Genomic DNA, 24774 nt, shown 5'->3' with positions numbered 1-24774 from the left:
ATCACACCTGTTCCTCACACACTTTTCACAATACACTTCTATACACCTCCAACACTCACACGGCATCATCTCATCTAACTACTCCCCTCTGAAACTTGCGCTTCCCAGTCGTCCCTTTAAACTATTGCGCTCCCTCGTCATTATAATCCACACTAATCTACCTGCGTCCCCACTACAGGTATCCTTGTCACTAACTAATCTTAACGTCACCTAATGTCATCTTCTAGGGCCCTACACACAATATCCTAACCCACCCGGGCCAGTTTTCACTGCCATACACCCCATAACTAGTGCTCCTTTGCCCCCCACTGTGAGGGATGGTGGATTGGCCATCCCATCACATCGGGGAGGTCCCACTATCAATTTTGCTCGTCCAAATTCCAACCAATCAAAAATTTTCTATTTACTGCCAATTCTTTTCACTTTTCCAAATTTCGCATCAAATCACTATCACTATCCTATCACCATCATCACAGTCCGCTATATCCTAGCCTCGGTGCATCATGACATCATTAAACTCGGCTTCGCAAAGCCGAGCAATGAATTCGGGTGGTTTAGTCGCCTGCAGGTTGAATCCGTCCGGCTTTCGGTTCAAGGGAGGTGGTTTGGTCGGGCCGAGATTCCACGCACCATCTCGGCGCGGCACCTTGCGGTCCCGGGCCCGATGGCTCAATCTCCCTCGGTCGGAACCGCGTCCCCGCGAGGGGGCACCCGTCCGCTTCCTCCCACTCGCCCTTGAACCGGACCGGTCGCCTGGCCCGACAAGGCCCGGACTCGACCGTGCGGGGCGGGGCCAAGCCCGAATCGGCAACGACGCTTCGAAGAGAAACGACGCAGCTTCGATCCGCGCCAGGCCTCTCATCCAACAAAGCACACCGCGCCCCGAGTGCTCGCATCGGCTATCCGTCGCTCTAACCGCTAACCCGGTTACCGTCGATGCTTCACCGGCATGCTCACACGCATACGCTACCCCTTTCACCCTCACAAAACCCGGCGTTCCAACGCCGTCCGTACATTCCACCAACGCTCTCCCTGTTACACACCACACCTCTCGCGCACATTCTTGCGCACACCTCGGTCCACACCTCTCCTCCGTTACATCCTCCGTAACACTCACCATGGGCGTGCACTCTCGCATCCACCCACTAACGCGCTCACATGGGTTCTCCCACACTCGCGCTACCACCAACTCAGGTGTGCGTCCTCGCACACGTTCCACCACCACCTTACTCTCCGTGTCACACTCCGTACACCCCGACGTGCATTCTCGCTCGCACTCGGTTTCACACTCGCGCTTCGTAACACGCTCACCCCTTGACGCACACTTTTTATTGCTCTCACGCGTGCCATTTCCACTCACACGGGACCCTTTACCAACGCCCGGATGCCTCCTCGATCCCAAGTGCGCGAAAGTTCTTTTGTCGCCAAACATCCTCCTGCAAAATCTACCCGCACAATACACAGCACGACTCACCTGGGGGATCCTTTTCTCCACGCAAACCTGCAAACTTCCATTTGGATTAGCGAGTACATCATCATGATTTGAGCAGGGACTTTGTACATATTCCATTTCTCCCTGCAATTCCCGGGCTACCTCCGTCATTTCTTCAATTTTAATTCCCAGCACTGCTTTGTCTTTGTTCCCCTCGACGACCGCTGGCTTTAATAAAACACCCTCTACCTCATCGGTCGCCGGCTTTTCCAAACCCCGTGTCGCGATTTCTACCCCCGTCATTGTACCCGCGCTTTCCTCCGCTTCGCTCAACCAGAGCTTTTCGACCCGCGTTACCTCCTCGTGCACCCCTGGGACCCCCTCGCCCACCATGCGATCCATGGTCTCCCCACATTTTTGCATGCGGTCACCCATTCTGTCCCCAATCTTGTCGATTCGCTCCATATCGGCCCTCATTCCGTTCGTTATTGCTTCAATTTGGTTTCCCAATCGCTCACTGTTAGCCCTCATTTGCTCACTCTGAGCATCCATCCGGTTCCCCATTTTGGCTTCCAATTGCTCACTATTTATTCTCAGCATCTCGGCGAATTGCGCCATGAAGTCCCCCACATCAAAGCCCGCTGCTACGGTCACGGGCGCGGCAAAATTTGGTGCCGCTGTACCCACGTGCGCGAGGACGCCATTTTGTGCGTCTGATACTCCCTCAACCACATTGCCAATGTTCTCCTCTACTTCGTCCCTCTGATCCTGGGTTACTCCTAACCCCTCCTCTAGCTCACCCACCGGCATCCGATCGCCTTGACCAGCCATGGCGCGATTTCAAAATTCGGGTTTTTCTTTAAAAACAAAACAAATTTCCAGCAGCTTGTAATTTTGAGCGCCTTAAGCGCGCTTCGGGCCTCGTATCTCACTCCCGGACACCAATTGTTACGGACGCGGTTAAAGGATGTTATTTTACCGAGCGGTGGTATTACCGCGACCGAACAGTTATTCCCCGACTAGAACCCGATTCCACCCAAACGTTGGCCGTATCGCACCGCAGCTGCTCAATATGGAAAACTCTAAAGCGACCGAATACAAAGAGGAAGAAGACGTACAGAAGAGTAATTGGATTTATTATTTACACATATAAGCAGGAAGAAAGCAGTCACGTTTATTTACAGAAGATATTAGATACACAGTGCAACGCTAGCTTACCTACAGTCTTAATTAACCCAGGGACAGAACAAACAAGGACAGACTCACGCGGGGAATGATGATAGGACTGGCGGGAGATGGATGGCTGGCGGGATAGGGAGGTCCAACTGGTCCTGCAACCGATCGACTCGTTGGGCAGCCGCCGCCCCTTCGCGGCCCTGCTCCAAACTGCCGTCCAGGCCTCACGCTGCTGTGGCTGCAGTTTCGGTGGCTCGAGCTGCAGTAAATGCAGTTTCGGTGGCTCGAGCTGCAGCTCAACTCTGGACTTCTCTCGGACTCAACTCAAAGCGCCTCTCTTGGACTCAACCGCTTGGACTCCCTCTCGTCTCTCTGTAAAAGCTCATCTCTCTGGGAAAACCCCTGCCTTGGGTTATATAGGCCCCGCCCCTCAACCTTCGTGAACCTCCTCGATGTTTCTCTCCACACCCTCTCCAAGTCCAACCCCTTGTTCGTGGTTGGTTGAGTGGGGCTGACTCACTCCTCCCCTCTATGACGAGGTGGAGACACGCCTTTCTTCTCCGACCCTGCCTCGTGGTCAATGGCGGCAATTGGAAGGGAGGTAATTGGCAATGGCACTCGAGGCCTGGCAAAGACGAAAGGTGAAATGAAAGTTTTGGGAGTGGGAATGAAGGGAATCTATCTCTTTCACTGGTGCAATGGAGTATTTCAATTAATGGGAGACACAGCCTTACCCTAAAACACATAATAAGATATAACTATGGAACAGGGGTATTCTATGATTGGCTGTGGTGTGGGTGCTCTATGGACTAATTATGGGATGCCATTTGACCTTTACACAGCTCCAGAGGCAGGAGGCGCAGAATAACAATAATAATAATAATAATAAAGCACACAATCAAAAAAAATACAGTCCTCATATCCGCAACAATATGTATGTATATACAGTCACGTGAAAAAGTAAGTACACCCATGTAAAGTTTTGACTTTTTCAACATATTTCAACAATCAACATACAGCTATTTGATCTTCATTTCAGCAATATTGATAGATAAAGGTGATATAATATAACAAATATCATGAAACATTTACATTTTGTAGTCCATTGTATAATTTAAATAAACATAAATGCAAATTTCGCATGTGGAAAAAGTAAGTACACCCTTGGCTCTAATAGGTGGTATTGCCCCATTTGGCAGAAACAACCTCAAGTAGGCGTTTCTTAGAACTGTCTACCAGTCTCTGACATCGACTGGGAGAAATTTTTGCCCACTCCTCCATGCAGAATTCTTTCAGCTGTGCGATGTTTGAGGGGTTTCTTGCATGCACAGCTCGTTTCAAATCCCCCCACAACATCTCGATGGGATTTAGATCCAGGCTTTTACTTGGCCATTCCAGGACCCTCCATTTCTTTCTTTTCAGCCATTCCTTGGTGGATTTACTGGTATGTTTAGGGTCATTGCCATGTTGCAAGGTCCACCTTCGGTTGAACTTCAACTTTCCAACAGATGGCCTCACATTATCCTCAAGCACCCTTTGGTACAATGAAGAATTGATAATGGATTCCATGATTGTGAGCTGCCCAGGCCCTGATGCAGCAAAGCTGCCCCAAACCATAATATTTCCATCACCATGCTTTACATTTGGTATCAGGTTCTTGTGGTCAAATGCTGTCTTTGGTTTTTGCCAAACATGTCTTCTGGTACTGTGGTCAAATAGCTCTACCTTTGACTCATCTGTCCAGGGCACATTGTTCCAGAAGTGCTGGTCTTTGCCTAGGTGTTTATTGGCAAACTTATTTTTGCCCTGATGTTCTTTCTGGACAGCAACGGTTTCCTGCTGGCACACCTCCCATGTTGACCAAATTTGTGCAGCCTCTCTCTAATGGTAGACTCGTGCACTTTGACATCAACGCTGGCAAGAGCTACCTGTAGGTCCCGTGATGACATTTTGGGGTTCTTAGAGACTTCTTTTAGCATCTTGCGGTCTGCTCTCGGGCTGAACTTGCTGGGGAGACCTGGCCTGAACAAGTTGGCAGTTGTTTGGAATCTTCTCCACTTGTAGATGATCTTCCGGACAGTCGAATGATTGATTTCAAATTGTTTGGAGATCTTTTTAAATCCCTTCCCAGACTCGTAGGCATCTATAACCTTCTTTCTGAAGGCCTCAGAGAGCTCTTTTGATCAAGGCATGGTGACGCTGCACACTTCAACAACAAAGAGCAAACCTAACTAAATGTCTGAGGTTTAAATAAGACAGGTTCCTCCAAGATCCTCTCCAACGGTGTTCTAATCATTTGCTCCTAAGCTGGTGCACCTGATTCTAATTTTATGTATTTGAAGTAGTGATAAAATGTCGGGGTGTACTTACTTTTTCCACATGCGAAATTTGCAATTATGTTTATTTAAATTATACAATGGACTACAAAATGTAAATGTTTCATGATATTTGTTATATTATATCATCTTTATCTATCAATATTGTTGAAATGAAGATCAAATAGCTGTATGTTAAAATATGTTGAAAAAGTCAAAACTTTACATTGGATGTACTTACTTTTTCACTTGACTGTATATATATATTGTTGCGGATATGGGATTTGGCCTCCATATCCGCTTGTAAATATTCCCCTATTTCCCCAATACTCCCCAACTATCCCCAATCCCCCATTCCCTAGTCCCATTGTCTGTAAACAACACTCTGTAGAACCGACCTCCCCTTTTTCCCCCATTAAATGTCGTGCCCAGGTCCACCGCATCTCACGTAGACAACTTTAGGACATCTTGCTAGTTATTCTTAGTCTATGTCAGTTAAGGACTCGTTTCCATTAATTCTGACTCTTCGTTGCACCAGAATGTGATTGTATGGCACCAGTAGTGAGTTTAGGACCTCCCCATACCTCCTCCCATCTTCCTCATGAAACCACAACAACAACAACAACAACAACTACAACAACAGCGCGCGGGGAGTGTGCGTCCTCACTCCGGCTTGGTTAGCTGCCATTGCCCATGTGCTCCGGCGGGGTTACCACGAAGGGGCTGACTGTCGGCCCCTCGTCAAGGGCGGAGCCCGGTAACCCCCAGCACCCAATAAGAAGCGGCGGGCCGATTCCATCTGGGGCGGAGCTAACGAGCCGAGGGCGTGTCACTCCCCGCCGGATATACGCAGCCACTTACCGGACGTGACGTCAGATGCGCCCCCAGCTTGGAAAGACAAGTCGCCACCTCCGAGCGCTGAGAGACCTCCCGCATCTCTGGACCGGACCGGGTCGATTCTGCCCCTGAGCCAAGGTGCACCTTGAGCCTCGACTACCTGCCCTTCCTTGCCATCAATCCCTGTGTGAGTCAGTCTTGTCCTGTTTATCTGTGGTCTGTCGGGGCTACTATAAGACCGTGATTAAGTGCCTACCTTCCTATGCTGTCCCTCTTGTCCTTGTAATCTCAACGTTCCGAAATATTATAACCTCCTCCGGAGGTCTTGAGAACTGTACCCCTGGTGTCGTGTCATTTAACCCAGCCGTTGTGTCCTTTCCTCAATTGATTTAGCGTAGCGCGACTCGGGCAACGTTCGAGTATAATCGGGTAAACTGTGCAGACGCGGTCATACCAAACCGCTCGGTAAACCAACATCCACAACCGCGTCGGTAACATTTGGTGTCGAGGAGTTGGATTCGGACCTGGGACTAAATTCATTTAGCCCAAATTATGGAACACCAATTGTACTATTAGAGTAACATTTGGTGTCGGGAAGTGGGATTCGATCCGGAGCGCGTTTCACGCGCTCGAAATTATAACAGCGAAATTTAATTGTGTTTTACAAAAAAAATAAAAACCCGAATTTTGAAAGTCGCGCTATGGCAGACCAAGCCGGCTGGGTTCCGGTAGTAGGGAGTGAGGCAGGGTCGATCCAGGACCAAAATGAGGGACAAGAGGAGAGCGAAGCAGTGAGGGTAGCAGATTCGCAAAATAGCGTCGTCACGCACGAGGTGGCGGGCGCGCAAAATGGCGCCTCGCAGATGGCCACGGCGACCACGCCCGCGACCGTGGTAGCGCCGCAGGTGGATTCGAACCTTTTTATGTTGCAAATGGGGGCCCTTATGGACAGGCTAGAAGCCAAAATGGGACAAATGGGGAACCGGATGGATGCTCAGGGTGAGCGATTGGAGGGCCAAATGGGGGTAATGGGAAACCAAATGGGGGTAATGAGGGACAAAGCGAGGGGTACCGGTGAGGGGTTAGACAAGAAATTTGGGAAGTTAGACAATAATTTTGAGGAGTTAGACAAGAAATTTGGGAAGTTAGACAATAATTTTGAGGGGTTAGACAACGGGATAAAAGAGGTGAGAAATGGGTTAATGGGGGTAGAAAACAGAATGGCCGCTCAAGAGAATCAAATGGAAGGGATGCAAAAGGGGTTAGAGGGGTTAGAAAACAGGATGGAAGGCAAATTGAGGGACATGAGGGACCAAGCGGAAAGGGAAGTTAAACAAATGGGGCAGCAGATAGAGGGGGTCAGAATGGGGGTAGAAACCAAACTGGATGCTCACAGGGAGGAAATGGAGCAGATGAGGGTGGCATCTGGGCAGGAGATGCAAGTGATGGGAGAGGAGATCAGAAGAGGTGTGAGTGAGGAGGTCGGAGGAGTGCGCGAGGAGGTGAGGCACTGTAAGGAGCGCATGGAGAAGGAGGTGAGAAAGGGGACTGTAAAATTGCAAGGGGGTATAGAGGAGTTGACGCTGGGAGTAGAACAACTGACAGTGGGACAAAAGGAGTTGGGGGACCTGGTAAAGAAGAACAGCGGTAATAGAGGGTTTAAAATCGACACAGAAGGAGATGAAAAAGGACGTAGGGGTAATTAAAAAAGAGTGTCAGACGGTACATGAGGACCTGACGAGGAAAATGAACAAAGTGGTAGAGGTGATGGAGGTTAAAGAGCGGGAGGTGCGGGAGCACATAGAAAAAAATAAAGTGGAGTTAGAGGAAGAACTTAAAGGGGCGCACGAGGAGATGAAGGAGGTGAAGCAGAAATTAGAAGAAGTGGAAGAAGGGGTGAGTGAAATTAAGAAGCGACGGAGAGAGGATAAGAAAGAGATAAAGGAGGAAGTAAAAGAATTGGTCCAAAGTCTGTATTTGGATCGTGATGATGTGCTCATTAACCGGATGAGGGATTCGCAGGTGATGGAGGAGAAGCGAAGAGGAAGAGGACCCGGTGTAAGTGGTGACCAATATGGTCGTGCGTATGATGCGCCAGGGGATTTAAGAAGCTTGGGGGTCGAGATGGACCCGGGTGTTCGTGAGAGACCTTTGGTGAAGTGTGCGACAGGTCTGGTGTGCGAAAAAGGAGGTGTGCGAGAAAGTCCGACTCTGGGGTGTGTGAGGAAAAAGTGCGTGCCAAGGAGTGAGGGTGCTGGCGAGAGTGAGTCGGTCGTAGCGCGTGTGCGAGGGAGCACATGGAAGCGCGGTGTGGTGAGTGTTACAGAGGGTGTGACGGGAGAGTGTGCGCGAGAAAGGTGTGTGACGGACAGGTGCATGGGGAAAGAGTGCGCTGTCAAAGGCAAGGAAGAATGCACGCCTGTGGTGAGTGTTACAGAGGGTGTGACGGGAGAGTGTGCGCAAGAGTGTGCGCGAGAGAGGTGTGTAACGGATGGGTGCATGAGGAAAGAGTGCGCTGTCAAGAGTAAGGGTGAGTGCGCTGTCAAGAATGGAGGTGAGAGTAGTGAGAGGGACAAGGAGCGTGAGTTGGTTGTGACAGGTGAGCGAGGATGTACACCTGGAATGGAAGGATGCACACCTGGAATGGTAGAGCGTGAGTGGGAATGCACGCTGGAATTGGTAGTGAGGCACGTGGTTGGGTGTGCGAGTGAGAGCACACCTGTGATTGTCACAGAGGAGGTGACTGAGGAGGGGGCGCGAATAGGTGTGTTGGTGAGGTGTGCGAGCGACGAATGTGTGCCAAGGTGTTCGGTGGTCAGGTGTGTGACCAAGTCTGTGAGTGGAATGAGAGTACCTGGGTGTGTAAGGAAAGGTATGAGGAGCATGGGAACGGCTGGAGGTATGAGCAAGCAAGGGGTAGCGTATGCATGTAAGCATCCAGGTGAAGCATCGACGGTAACCGGGTTAAAGGTTAGGTCGACTTTTAGCCGAAGCGGGCCCTCGGTGCGTGCCGGGCTTCGCGTGCCGCGAGAACCAGCGGGGATCCGAACCACGGCTGTTTCGAAAGAACCGCCGTACGCGATCCACGCTGTGCCTCGCTTGGAATGGCCGCGTCCGGGCTCCACTAGGCGGAGCGGGCAGCCCGATAGAAGGGGTCGTCATGGCGACCACTTTCTATTGAGACGTGCCGGCAGGTCGAGATCGGGACATTGGATGGCTCCACGCCGAGGTGGTGCATGGTATCTCGGCACGGGTGAGCCCCCGTCCCTGCACCGAATGCGGGACGTATCCAGCCGCTGGCACCAAGCAACCCGCATTCAGTGCTCGGCTTTACGAAGCCGGGCTTTGGACAGGAATTGGCGCACCGAGAGGCATTAGTGAGTAGACTGTGTGATGAGGTTAGTGTTTTGGCCCCAAAATTAGAAAAAAAAACAAAATTTGATGATTGGCAAAGGATTGGCAGTAATGGTTGGCAGATGATGGGTAGTGATTGGCAAATTTTTGATTTGTTGAAATTTGATGAGCAAAATTGGTAGTGGGAGATGCCCGATGTGGTGGGATGGCAACTCTGTCATCCCTCACAAGAGTGGGGCAAATGCGCAATAGCTTATGGGGTGTATGGCAGTGAAAACTAGCCCGGGTGGGTTAGGATATTGATAGGGACCTAGAAGATGACATTAGGTAACGTTAAGGTTAGTTAGGGACTGATACCTGTAGTGGGGACGCAGGTAGATTAGTATGGATGATAATGACATGGGAGCGCAATAGTTTAAAGGGACGACTGGGAAGCGCAAGTTTCAGAGGGGAGTAATTAGATGAGATGATGCTGTGTGAGAGCTGGACAGGTGTGTGGAGCAGTGTGTGAGTAGTGAGTGTTGTGGATCAGCGCGAATGCGCTTGGGGAGAGAAGGGTGCAGGCGGCACCAAGAGTGAGAGCACAGGTGTGCAAGTACAGGTGTGTGGAGAGAGTTGGAGTAAGTGGTACGGAGTGGTGTGCATGGTGCGAAGGTGTGGATGGGGGAAGAGTGGACCCCTTTCACGAGTACCCGGGGCGGGTAGTGTAAGTGTTAGGTAGAGGGTATAGGTAAATTGTGGTTGGATATTGGCATTTGTGGTGCGGTTGCAGAATGGTATTGCGGATGGGTGCATTAGTGTTGTGGAAATGGCTGGGCGTGTAGCCTGTTAGTGTGTGTAGTTGGTTGGGCACTCCACCACTGTGAGGATGTCGGCCAGGTGAGGCCGCAGGTGGGCTCTGGGAGCCGGTAGAGTTGTGGATGGGGCCCGAGGATCCGGAGGACGGACCCGGGTAGCCCAGTGCCAGAGAGGGCACCGAGTGGGGAGAGCGCCAGAGGGCCTTCCCCAGGTAGTTAGGTTAGGGTAAGGAGCAGGTAAGCTCGGAGGCAACTGCAGTGGTGGAGGTGTGCAGGTGGGTAGACCCGCTGGGAGAGGTACACGCCACAGCCCAGAAATTGTGCGAGGGCACCGGGAGATGAATCGGGGGAGTGAGACCCCAAATTGAAAAGCACCACAGTTTGGTCAATGGGAATTGGTTTTTAGAACCCATAGTGTAAGAGGGCCAATGGTTTGGCAGGAGAAAGACCCCGGGTAATGTAAAGTTGTTAAAGTCATTTAGGAAATAGTTAGGATTGATGAACCTGTCGCACCATACGCAGCCACTTACCTGAGGTAATGATGATGACTCCACACCTGTGTTTTCTTTGTTCTGTGTGCAGGAAATAAGAATTGCTGTTGGATTGGTGAGACGCATCACGACGTGGATGAGACATTGGGGTGATTCCATCTCTCCCTCCCTAGGAGGGACTGATGATGAATTGGTGATGGCAAATTATGATGTTGAGTTGGAGATGGCAAATTTTGATGAGAGTTGAAAATGGCAAATTTGATTGGTTAGGAGGGAGAGAAGACGAATTTGGTTGATGGGAGGAACGGGGAAGACAGTAGGGACGTTTGTTGATTTGTAAAGTAGATGTTTATGGGTAGTGTTGTGTTGTGTGGATACAGTAAGGGGTAAGGGAGGGGCAATGTAGGTTACCTGGTGGGGGGGGGGGGGCGTACGGTAGGAACGTACCTGTCTCACCTGGTTCCCATGTGCCCCTAGTGTGCATTACCTTGTATTGCGTGCACTTTTGCGCCCTTCCCACCTTACTCACTTGTCTTTTTCTTTTGTCTCCCACCTCCGAGGATCTGGCTTTGGGGCAGAGAGAGAGGAGAGAGAGGTGCTGGCTCCGCCGTTGTGGGCCTGCACTTTCGCTGCTTGCTGCCGGGATCGATACACCATATGGACCGCAATTTTGGTGGCCACCCACAATGGACCGCAGTTCTTTTGCGGCCAAGCACCACCCGTGGATGGACCTGTTGGTCAACGTGGCACCTATGCCATACAGGTGAACCACTAATAGTTGGCCCCCTGACGGCCACAAATAGGAAATGGACGCGGTTGGCGCCTTTCTTTATTTTTAAAGAAGCAAGAAGGCCAAGTGCACCACATGAAGGCAAGACCAGCGGCAGAACATCGGCCGGCTGCGACACCACCGGTGACTATAAACACTTTATTGGTGCACCGGATGGTGCTGACTGTGTGATGGGGTGGTGCTTTTGGTGCTTGGATGGGGTGCTCTGCACATTATTAAAGGCCGTAAGGCCACAGGGCACTCGTGGGTTGGTGTATCGATGCTGGCATGCGTGCTCTCTCTATGCATAACATCTGCATGTGTTCCTCCAAAAACAGGTCCTGGATCGTAGTGTAAATATCAGCGTAGTCTTGTAAATAATGCTCCCTACCGGCTGTATGTTTAGTTTGCGAATTCTTTCCGCGATTTGGTTATCCTGTGGGTGTGTTTCTGTGAGGAGAAGGGTGCAACGTCGCAGGGGGACATATTTACTCATTTGTGAATATCTGTAAAACTGTCGCACTCAGGGTAGAGTTAACAGTAGAGGGAACTACATCTGAGTGCCACACTAAAATAGGTAAAAATTTATCGGGTCGGGATGCCCCGAGGGTAGAGAAGGGTGCAATGTTGCGGATATGGGATTTGGCCTCCATATCCGCTTGTAAATATTCCCCTATTTCTCCAATACTCCCCAACTATCCCCAATCCCCCATTCCCTAGTCCCATTGTCTGTAAACAACACTCTGTAGAACCGACCTTCCCCTTTTTCCCCCATTAAATGTCGTGCCCAGGTCCACCGCATCTCACGTAGACAACTTTAGGACATCTTGCTAGTTATTCTTAGTCTATGTCAGTTAAGGACTCGTTTCCATTAATTCTGACTCTTCGTTGCACCAGAATGTGATTGTATGGCACCAGTAGTGAGTTTAGGACATCCCCATACCTCCTCCCATCTTCCTCATGAAACCACAACAACAACAACAACAACAACTACAACAACAGCGCGCGGGGAGTGTGCGTCCTCACTCCGGCTTGGTTAGCCGCCATTGCCCATGTGCTCCGGCGGGGTTACCACGAAGGGGCTGACTGTTGGCCCCTCGTCAAGGGCGGAGCCCGGTAACCCCCAGCACCCAATAAGAAGCGGCGGGCCGATTCCATCTGGGGCGGAGCTAACGAGCCGAGGGCGTGTCACTCCCCGCCGGATATACGCAGCCACTTACCGGACGTGACGTCAGATGCGCCCCCAGCTTGGAAAGACAAGTCGCCAACTCCGAGCGCTGAGAGACCTCCCGCATCTCTGGACCGGACCGGGTCGATTCTGCCCCTGAGCCAAGGTGCACCTTGAGCCTCGACTACCTGCCCTTCCTTGCCATCAATCCCTGTGTGAGTCAGTCTTGTCCTGTTTATCTGTGGTCTGTCGGGGCTACTATAAGACCGTGATTAAGTGCCTACCTTCCTATGCTGTCCCTCTTGTCCTTGTAATCTCAACGTTCCGAAATATTATAACCTCCTCCGGAGGTCTTGAGAACTGTACCCCTGGTGTCGTGTCATTTAACCCAGCCGTTGTGTCCTTTCCTCAATTGATTTAGCGTAGCGCGACTCGGGCAACGTTCGAGTATAATCGGGTAAACTGTGCAGACGCGGTCATACCAAACCGCTCGGTAAACCAACATCCACAACCGCGTCGGTAACAATATATATATATATATATATATATATATGTATATATATATATCTATATATATATTTGTGCAGCGTCTGTCCTGTCCTGTGTTGTCAATGAACTACTTTCTCAAACTTTTGTGAAATCGTACCAAACTTCTGGAATGCACATATCTCTCCCGTCGGTATGTCCTAAGAGTATTTGTTTTGAAAATTTTTCCAATTTTTGTTTTTTTTCTTTTGGAATTTTTTGGGGAAATTTTTTTTTTCAACTTCAATTGTTTATAAAATGTGATATCACGTATATTACAAATACATTTGTTCATAATATATAATATATATATATATATATATATAATATATATCATAATATATTCATAATAATATATTCATAATATATTCATAATTGTTTGAATTATGATTGGTTTAAACCATGACAAAACGGCAACTCGGGTACAGTCATTTATCTATATATCTACACATCTGGGCAGTGTCTGTGTTCTCACTTAACGACTCCCTCAAACTTTTGTTTCCGTGGTTGTGAAGTGTTTTTAATAACGTTGTGGTGGTTTTGAATCATGTGGTGGGGAGGTGTTTTTAAATGATGTGGTGGTGAGGTGTTTTTAAATGATGTGGTGGTGAGGTGTTTTAAAATCACATGGTGGTGAGGTGTTTTGAATTATGTGGTGGTGAGGTATTTTGAATTATGTGGTGGTGAGGTATTTTGAATTATGTGGTGGTGAGGTGTTTTTAAATGACGTGGTGGTGAGGTGTTTTTAAATCACATGGTGGTGAGGTGTTTTTAAATCACATGGTGGTGAGGTGTTTTGAATTAATTGGTGGTGAGGTATTTATAATTATGTGTTGGTGAGGTGTTTTTAATTATGTGGTGGTGAGGTGTTTAGAATTAGTTGGTGATGAGGTGTTTTGAATTACGTGGTGGTGAGGTGTTTTGAATTACTTGGTGGTGAGGTGTTTTTAAATGACGTGGTGGTGAGGTGTTTTTAAATGACGTGGTGGTGAGGTGTTTTTAATTTTGTGGCTGTGAGGTGTTTTTATTACGTGTTTTATGGCTGTGAGGTGTTTTTATTACGTGTTTTATGGCTGTGAGGTGTTTTTATTACGTGTTTTATGGCTGTGAGGTGTTTTTATTACGTGTTTTATGGCTGTGAGGTGTTTTTACTTTCGTGGTGGTGAGGTGTTTTTATTACGTGTTTTATGGCTGTGAGGTGTTTTTATTACGTGTTTTAAGGCTGGGAGGTGTTTTTAATTTTGTGGTGGTGAGGTGTTTTTATTACGTGCTTTATGGCTGTGAGGTGTTTTTATTACGTGTTTTATGGCTGGGAGGTGTTTTTAATTTTGTGGTGGTGAGGTGTTTTTATTACGTGTTTTATGGCTGTGAGGTGTTTTTATTACGTGTTTTTTGGCTGTGAGGTGTTTTTCTTTTTGTGGTGGTGAGGTGTTTTTATTACGTGTTTTATGGCTGTGAGGTGTTTTTATTACGTGTTTTATGGCTGTGAGGTGTTTTTATTACGTGTTTTATGGCTGTGAGGTGTTTTTAATTTCGTGGTGGTGAGGTGTTTTTATTACGTGTTTTATGGCTGTGAGGTGTTTTTATTATGTGTTTGATGGCTGTGAGGTGTTTTCAATTTCGATGTGGTGAGGTGTTTTTAATTTCGTGGTGGTGAGGTGTTTTTATTACGTGTTTTATGGCTGTGAGGTGTTTTAAATTACTTGGTGGTGAGGTGTTTTGAATTACTTGGTGGTGAGGTATTTTGAATTACGTGGTGGTGAGGTGTTTTGAATTACTTGGTGGTGAGGTGTTTTGAATTACGTGGTGGTGAGGTGTAATCGTCCCAAATGTCCAGTCTGCACCTACCCCTCCCCTATGTATGTGCAGAGGGTTTCTTTCTTGAAAAAAAAACATTCAACCTAAATCTTCAACCTAAATTGCCGATAAAAATGTAATATCACAAACACAACAAATACATTTGTGGAAAGTAATTGTTTGTATTATGATTGGTGAAAATCATGACAACACAGCAACTCAGGTACAGTCATTAGCTTCAGTTAAAATAAGCCCGTTCCTCAGTATCGACGCTTAGTATATAGCCCGTTCCTCAGTATATATATATATATTAGGCCGTTCAGAAATTATATGGTGTGAAAAATTGTTTTTATTTCAAAAACGCATACCCTCTAATGTTGTGAGATTGGACATTGTGAACAAATATGACAACTTTCAGGTGGATCAGTATACATTAAGTGACAGCGCAAGTCATATGTAGAAATGAAAAAAGAACCAATTTTTCGGAAAACTAGTGATTTAATATAGCTTTCAATGCTTTACTTTTTAAATTATTTAATTACTCAAAAACATATTTTTTAATTAAGAATATTATAAGTCATATGTCAAATGTTTTCACATGAAAGAAACCACTGTCTTTATCTTATTTAGTAGATATCATTAGGTTGTGTTGTCCTCAAAGAAATGTTTCTTCAGTGGCTTTCTGATCAATTTCCTGTGTTGTTCTACCACTTGGAAGATGAGCTGACGCTGTTCTTCATCATGAGTGAGGGCAAGGTTGAAATCTGTAGCCAACTTTACGGCACGTTCAGCACAATCATTGACCACACGTAGTGCAGAAACTTTTTCTTGGGCAAGAATATAGTCTTGATTCGAGCTCCATGTTTCAGGATCGCTTTTAAGGAACTCCTTTGACAGCTTCAGAGCACAGAAGAGATTGAGAGACCTTCTTGTCACAAACTCAGCTAGCTGCCTCCCTTTGATTGCGTGACTGGCAGGAACATGAACTCTCCTCACATCTTCTTTCATCTCAGGCTTTTCTAAGGAGATTACCACATCCTTTTTCACCTCCACTGCAATTTTGTCAGAGAAGAGAACTAAGCCAACCAAATCTTCACTCAAATACCATAGATGACTCCTCAATTTTGACAGAGCCATCTTGGCAACTTTTTGATTGACTTCAGAGTAGTCTTCCATAGCCTGAAGAAGGTGTAAGTCATTGGAAGGTGCATTGCAAGTATCATTTGCAGTGAACCATGCTTTTACATACAAGGTGACTGTGAAGAGACAAATACGTCTTAGTGACTGGAATTCATGTGCAGATAGCTGAAACTGGTCGTGAAAACAGGATATCTTGCGGCAGTATATGCCTTTAGCCATCCAGCGTGCACGATAGTATGCTCCAGGTGGGCTGAACTTTACATGTCCTTCCACATTATCTCCAAGTGTGATGAGAGCCAGTCTAATGAATTCAAAATAGTCATCTCTTGGCTGTTTGTCCATTAGTTGACTGTGAAGAAAAGTTATTGCAGAGTCGCGATTGTTTTCAAACCAAACCTTCTCACTGCCATCAAGGCTTGTGGCAAGTGATGCAAACTTGCTTGTGTCCATGGAAGTCCAATGCTTCTTAAAGCGACCGAAAATGCCAATTTGTGGTCCAGATGCAACAAAGAATGTGTCAAATACAGCTGAAGCAATGATTTCAAATATGTGATGCCGACAAGCCAAAAACAGTAGGCGTTTGTTTAAGGCATTTTGAATGATTGTGATTGCACCCATATGGAGTCCTGTATTTGTGCTTGTTGTGTCAAAACATAATCCAGCAAGCCATTCAGACACACCATCCCATTCATTGATGAACTTAATGACTGCTTCTCCCATCAGGATTCCAGTACCAGATTGAAGTTTTGGAATGCCAAGAAGCTTTTCTACGTCTTTTCCAGATACAACAACAGGCAAACGATCAGCCATTGTACCATCATTGTCTGGCATCAGCTTGCCATCAAAATGTACAACAAGAGGCGTATCAGGCGAAAAGTTTTCCTGAATAGTTTCTCCAATTGACTTGCGGACTGTCCTTCGAGCTTCATAAAGTGAAGTTGTTGACAGTGTCAGTCTGCTTACAGGGACCCCAGCAGCTTTCAGTGCAGGACCAATGATGTGCATTGCTTCACGTGGTGTAGGTCCAGTTCTATCCAAACTTGCTGCAACTGAAGGGTCTTCTACGATGCAACGTTTGTCCAACTTCATAGTCATTGGAGTTGTTGCTCCTGATGTTTCAGGCGTATCGATTTGTTTTGAGAAATATTTGTTAATCTCCACAGGCTCATCATCATTTGCAGATTCTTCACCTGTTGATTGTGATAAATCATCCAGCACTTCATTAGGGTTCATCACCATCTGTTTTTTTGCTTCCTGTTCTTTTTCAATGCACATCATCTCTTCACCTTGTCGTTTCTGTCGTTTCTCTTCTCGCTTTTTGAACTGCAAGTCTTCTCCGGTCATTATCATCTTCCTGGGTCCTTGTTGATCTTGAAGGAACTCAAAATCCTGTGGAATTTTGATAAGCTGTTCAGAATTAGCATGTGATAGATCAAATAGCTGATTCAGTTTATGGCTAAAATCAGTCTCCAATTGACCCTGCCTCTCCGTTCGCCGTGCCTTGTTTTTCCTAAGAAGGACATACTCCTGATAGAAAGCTTTAAGTTTTGCAATTGCATTTGGTTTGTGCTTTGTGGGAATGTTAGCCATATGCCAAAACTGAAGTACATCATCAATGACATTTGAACAGCTTCTTGGAACATCCAGTTTGTTGATCTTCAAATCGAAGAACAGACAACATAATACTTGACGATTGGTGGGTAATTGATTGCCCTCAAGTGCCGGAATCATTTCTCCCAGCAACCAAATGCTGAGAGAATCCCTTGTTTGATAACCTGCTGCAACTGCTGCACTCATGATTGGTTGATTACTGCCAAAAAGGGAAAAAGAGAAACTTTATTTTTATACAAATATCAAATTCTTGCATAATAACATATATAATATGCAATACATTGTATAATGTATAGTGTATACTAATACATAAGCGTTACAACGTATATATATTATATAATATATACGATAGCTCCTTCAAAACTATGGGTCTGTTGAGCTGTCACTTAATTATAATGGATTGACTTGAAATTTTTGCCAGTTGTTTATTACCTGTTTCCTCATGTTTTGAGCACCTATGCATATCAAATGTCATAATGTTGTTTTCTGAACACCCTAAATATATATATATATATATATATATATATATATATACATATATATATATATATATATATATATATATATATATATATATATATATATATATATATATATATAAAACACAGTTTGTGTGTGTGTGTGTGTGTGTGTGTGTGTGTGATGTTACCGATAGACTCCTAAACGGAGAGGCTTACGTGCTTGATATTTGGCATAGACATGGCCATTGAACCTGGGTCGAACATGGCCGAACTCAAAATATTTGACGATCCATATTTTTTATTCATATTTACCTCAGCGCATTTCAGCGCACGGAATCAACGGAATCAGAGCAGGTGGGCACTGATTCGCTCAGAGCGATCACGTGATGACGCTATGACGCTATGAACGCTATGACGCTATGACGCTATGAACGCTATGAACGCTATGACACTATGAAAAAAAAAATCGCTATGACGCTATGAAACGCTATGACACTATGAACGCTATGAACCATATGACGCTATGACGCTATGAAAAAAAAAATCGCTATGACGCTATGAAACGCTATGACGCTATGACGCTCTGAACGATATGACGCTATGAACGCTATGACGCTATGAACGCTATGACGCTATGGCGCTATGAAAAAAAAAATCGCTATGACGCTATGAAACGCTATGACGCTATGAACGCTATGAAAAAAAAATCGCTCGCTTTGCCAAGGGGCTCGCTCCCCCCCCCCCCCCCCCCGTTGCCCTCCCCTCCCCCGTTCCCCTCCCCTCCCCCGCCCGGCAATGCCAGGTACTTCTGCTAGTATATATATATTTAGCTCCATGCACATTAACTGGTGCTGAGATTTGAACCCAGGCTAGACAGCTCAGAAGTGAGTGCAACCAACTCTAATTAACTATCCTGCCAGCCCCTAATAGTACAGTACTGTAAATACTTGTATACATATATAAATTAGGTATTGTGAATATCTCATTCCGATAACTTTTTCAATGGCCATCATTATTTGAGAGGCTGATGTGAATTTCTTTTGCATTCAAATAACAGCTAGCTGTCAACTTTTCTTGGCAGAGTGCATTCGATGTGACAGATCGGTTCAAATGTCGTTCTCTTCAACAGACGCACCTGGACTATGTTCGGTTCATGCTTCCCACATGGGTGGGTTTAGCTAACCGGGACACAGCACGCCGTCATGCTGAGTACCTATTTAAAACATTCGTGGGAGACTGGGAACGCAAACGTCCCGTGTGGCTGCTTGTGCTTCTCAACTGGCTCACAGAGGCTGACGTTCAGAACCACCGTGCACCTCTATTGGACGTTGGACTTGCACATATGGCCGCAGCAGGAGGCAAGAGGATGGGTGCTGTCGAGAGGCCCGAGGAGCAATGCCTGCCACTTAATATGCTCAGTCCTAGCAAGGTAAGATCGCTGTTGCACTGTGGAGTATACAATGCGCATATCATAAAGTCTGTTGTTATGCAATGCCAACAGTATGTCGGGGATCACACCATAGACCCAATATCATTATCCAGGTGCATTTAAGTATGGGCAATGCTTGCAATATCTATCAGACAAAACACAATGCCAGTTTGTGTTTGTACAGATGTCTGTCCCCCTTCACAAGGGTAGGTTTTAAAGGCCAATCTTTTAACATGAATGTGTGTTCACTATGGTCTATTTTTGAGGATAAAACAAACTCGAAAAACATTTTTCATAAAAAGAGTAATTATGTCTCTTCTAATGGAATTGTAGACGGTGGCTTCCAAACCGAGCCTCAATGGCGGTGTACAGAAGCATTTTTTAAATTAACAATAAATACAAGGCGCATGGAGGTAAAATTCGCTGCATGTGATGTGCAACGTGCGCAGAGTAGAACGAGTGTTCATTTACGTCCATAGGATGTCGAATAAATAAAGAAGATATAAGCACACCTGACACAAGGCCGAGGCTTCAGACTTTGGCGTGCTCATGCGGCTGTGCTGTCAAATAAACTGTTCCAACCCATTATTTTTGACAGGATTTTATTCTAGTTATATCATAAAATGCTTTAATATCAACACTCACAATAACTTGGCACTAAGGATGTGAATGTTTTAAAATGTCATAAATCACTCAACAAGAAATGTAAGTCAATTGGTGTTCCATTGTTTTTCAGGAAGGTGTACAGGTCGCACACTTAGTATATGGGCCTTCCTTTGAGCTTTATAAACTGCTAGAATAGTGCTTTGCAGGCAGGGCACAAAGGTAAGCCCTCGGATGTACGTTAAGCCAGGTTTCCTGTTTGCTGGCATTTCTTAAAGTTAAAGGACTTAAAATATGCCACATGTGTGTGCCTTTGGCGCTGAATTAGCATATTATCGCCGACACCCTGAACAAATTACAAATTCCTGGGCAAATCAGCTACAGTCGGACGTCTGGTGTGACCAGGTGATTCGTGAAAGACTTTGGCAAACCTGTGGCCGACCCAACAGGATGGCGGTATTATAATTGGGGCCATTAAAGAAGTAGTAGTATAGGTATAGTTGTTACTCCATTGATACCGAGCACCTCTCTGGAAGGTAGGACATATTTCAGCTAACCTGCTCTTGCCAATTCTTGGAATCATTCACCTTATCTTTATAGAACAGACAGTGTTAGGACTAGGAGGGAAGAATTCAATATTTGGCCTGGGCATCAGCAAACAACCACCTCCTGTATTTGAATAGCAAGACTACTATTTTAGTTGGAACCACCTCCATTGGAAGTTAAACCCAAAAGTGAATAGTTCAGAGATAAAGCTGAAAGGCCAGAAGGACATCTTATTCGGTAGTGTTTGCCATTGAGCTGTCTAGTCTGGGTTTAGTTTCCATTTGGATCAAACTTAACTAAACCAGGTACAGATACATTCAAAGTACACCGCCCCATGCCAAATAAATAAATAATGTATCTTCCAGGGTGCGACATTGCCGGGGCACCTTCGGCGCCGGGCAATGCCACCATGCAGCACATGGAGACGGTATTGGGAGGGAGAGGTGTACAATAATTGATTGATCAACTGTGTAATTAAAATAAATAAATAATAATCGTAAAATAATTAATTTATTAATTAATTGGCTAATAGCATATGTTAACCACCACTGTTTCATCCGAATCTGTAACTTTTTGAAAATTAAGTAATTAATCGAAAAATTAAATAATGAATCGAATAATTGAATAATAAATAAATCCAAAAATAGCCTTTAACTGCCAAATCATTTGGTCATTGTCATGTCCAAATATCAGCTTCCTATCTCAAAAGGTGCCAGAGATATTGCCCAAATGAGAAAGAAAAGAAATAAGTACTTAATAAATCGATAATAATTAAGTAATTTATCAATTAATTGATTAAGCAAAAAATAAAAAATACCCTTTTTGCCTAAACTAGTGGTTAAAAAAAGAAAGGTAAAACAATGGAAGCAATATTATGCTAAGCGGGCGGTATAGACCCACAGGTATGTGGCTGTGGAAATTACCATTAGGTAATTTATTACCATTAGGAAATACCCACAGGTATTCAGCTGTCTGCCACTACCACTACGACTATGACTACTACTATTACTACTACTGATGCTACCTCTACAACTACTGTAACTTAACAGCCACAATTATCCCACCTTATTTTGGGGTCGGCCGAGGAATTTGTTTTGGCTAAAGTCTTTCACGAGCTGACTCACTAAGCCTGACATTCGACTGATGGTGATTTCATGCAGATTTGGGCAGGAATTTGTAATTTGTTTGGGGGTGCTGATGAGAATTCACCTTGCCTTCGCAAAAAAGCTCCATGGGATCTTTAATATCCATCACCTAAGCAAGCAGGCAGGATACCCAGCTTAATGTCAATATGAAGGGTGATGCACTTTGTGATGTAATACCTTGCCCATGAGGCACTAATCCAACTGTTTACAATGGGATCAGGAGTCTAAGCCAAATTAAACAACTCAAAGGTAAGTGCATAACCTCTGCACCATGCTGTTGGACTGTGTTATACGGTACATCGGATACATTTGAAGGAATTTTGGATAAACTACAATTGATGGGCATCAAATCGATACAATATTGGTACGTTCAGTCTCAGACAGTGTTTTCGATGTATAGGCGACAAGTCGTTCAAACGCTTGAGAAAGTACAGCACCCAAGGCAATGTGTTGTGGCAGTGACGTCATGGCGTTCGGATCAGGTCGGAGAATGGATTTACATCATCATTGCTCCCGACTGCAATCAGAGATTGCAGACCCTCGCCAGGACGTGTTTGTGTGGTGTATTTTGTGTGGTGTTTATTACCTCCGCCACCAAAGGTGGATGGAGGTTATGTTTTCACCCCCGTGTGTCTGTCTGCTTGTTTGTGAACAAGATATCTCAAAACGTTGTGGACGGATTCGGACGAACCTTGGTGGACAGGTTGTGTGTGTGACGAGGACAAATAGATTCGATTTTGGTGAAGATCTGAATATGGATTCGGATATGAGAATTTTTTTTTTTAAAGTGATTATTCACCATTGAGAGATAGGGCTAAACCAACATATAGCAGGATATCTCAAAATGTTATGGACGGATTTGGACGAAACTTGTTGGACAGGTTGTGTGTGCGACAAGGACGAATTGTTTCGATTTTGGTGAAGATCCGGATCTGGATCCGGCTAGTATAATTTTTTTGAATGATACTTCACCATTGGGAGATAGGGGCAAAAACGATACATAGCAAGATATTTCAAAAAGTTGTGGATGGATGATTTTGATTAAATGTGATTCTGTATTGTGATTTTCTGATCTAATCTGCGATACAAAACGTAAACTGTTCACCTGGTGGAGGTATGCTCTCTACTGAGTCCGTTCTAGTTAGCTGATGTGTTTGTGTGGTTTATTGATGACGTAGATTTATATTCAATCCAATACGGTTGCCGAACCACGTGACTGATGATGTCATGGATTTAATTCTCCGATACAAACAATTTTTGTGTAGATCATACTCAATAAATTTCAAACTGATCGGATCAAGCGTTCTACTTGTTATTATGATGTCATAAGGAAGGCACTGATGACATCCTCATGAATATAAGATGTTCCCCATGGGAAGTACTTGACAATGAGCTGTGTTTAGATCTTTTTCCATGCAGCTGTTTCAGAGATATAGAGGTGCAAAGTGTTTCGGTTTTTCCAAAATGGCACCCATACCATGTGACCTATGATGTCATATTTAGAAATAAAAAATTGTACAGGAGGAGGCGCTCCGATGGTGAAATTTCTTGGCAATCGGACCAACAGTTGCAGAGAAATGCATATTCATATTCTCTGCGGACAAACAAACAAACAGACAGACAGACCAACAAACGGACCCATTCCTCTCCTTGGGCTAGGGTAATGACTCCGGGTTGAGTGTGGTGAAGCGAGAGATAATGTGTCCATGTGCAGACAGTGCTTATCGCTCTTGGCCAGTGCAGCAAGGATTGCATGGGACTCAGTTTTGGCACTCTCACCACTCACAGTTTGGAAGCGCACATTGATTGGTATATAACCGTAAGGTTTCAAAGTCAAAAGTGGATGGAAGCCTGCTATGTTGCCCTAATAATGGTAAAACCGGTTGCTAGCTGCATTTTCATTCACTTATGACAGCATCTGTCATTAAAAATTACATTTACCATCTTTGACATTCGTGTTGCGAGAAGCTCTTCCGGGAGCCATAGACAAAACATTGCATCGTGGAGAGGTGATATCACGTCATGGCGTTTGGCTCAGGTCAAAGAATGGCTTTACATTATATATATATATATATATATATATATATATATATATATATATATATATATATATATATATATATATATATATATATATATATATATATATATATTGTTGCGGATATGAGGATGGTATTTTTTTTATTGTGTTCTTTATTATTATTATTGTCTATTCTGCGCCTCCTGCCTCCAGAGTTGTGTAAAGGTAAAAAGGGCGTCCCGGTAGTTAATTCCATGAAACACCACATTGAAGGACACTATAATACCCTTGTTCAGTAGTTTATATCCTTATTATGTGTTTTAGGGTAAGGCCTTGCCTTCAATTAACATGACACTCCATTGTACCAAGTGAAAAAGATAGATTCCCTTCATTCCCATTCCCCCAAAAAACCTCCATTTCCCCTTTCGTCAATTGGCATTCGCATTGCCAACCCCAAAGCCGCCATTGGCCACAAGGCAGGGTTGGGGAAGAAAGGCGTGCCCGCCCGTCGTCATCAAGGGCGGAGCCAGAGGGTCGCGTGACCAACCATGGCCGAGGTGAGCACACCGATGGGCGTGTCCTGAAGGCCGGCGGCTTAATCGCCGGAGGCGCTATAAGAGCGCGCGCGCAAGAGTGACCAAAGCTGAGCTGAGCTGCGTGGTGAGGTGCAAAGCAAAGAGCTGGGTCGTCAGAGGAGAAGAGAGTTGCAAAAAGGTCCAAAGCAGATGAGCTGGGAAGAGAGATGAGCTATGACAAGAGCTGAGTTGTGAGGTCCAAAAGCAGAGATCATCCAGGGAAGCGCAAAAGCCTGCTATTCGTCACCTTGCTCGCCAGCGGCAGCGTCCCCAGCAGCAACACTCGACAGCCGTTTGGGGCCTGGACGGCGGTTTTGAGCAGGGCCGCGAAGGGACGGCGGCTGCCGAACGCGCCGATCGTGCCGCCAGCTCCGGACCTTCCTCTCCTTTCCAGCCATTCCTGCCTGCAAGTTCCCCATTCGTGTACGTGAGTTTGTTCTGTTCGTTCTGTCCTGGGTAGTCAATTAAGTCTGTATAAGCTAGTAATTTGCACTGTGTCACCTGCTTTTTCATGTCCCCTGTAAATAACCGTGACTGCTCTTTTTGCTTGTGTGTGTGTGTATAATAAACCCCGTTACTCCTA

General features: G+C 45.6%; 1 protein-coding gene across 1 annotated transcript in view; it reads left to right on the top strand.

The window, feature by feature from the left end:
• Window positions 1–24774, top strand: part of LOC137425572 (metalloprotease TIKI1) — a 200493-nt gene that overhangs the window by 43863 nt on the left and 131856 nt on the right. The window contains exon 3 of the mRNA XM_068114135.2: window positions 19003–19302. Within this exon, the coding sequence (XP_067970236.2) occupies window positions 19003–19302 (300 nt within the window). The remainder of the gene's footprint in view (window positions 1–19002; window positions 19303–24774) is intronic.

The sequence above is a fragment of the Myxine glutinosa genome, chromosome 1, assembly GCF_964187855.1.
Source record: "Myxine glutinosa chromosome 1, kmMyxGlut1.1, whole genome shotgun sequence".
NCBI classification, from domain to species: domain Eukaryota; kingdom Metazoa; phylum Chordata; class Myxini; order Myxiniformes; family Myxinidae; genus Myxine; species Myxine glutinosa.
Note: the sequence above shows the minus strand (reverse complement) of the source record. Positions and strands in the feature narration are given on the sequence as shown.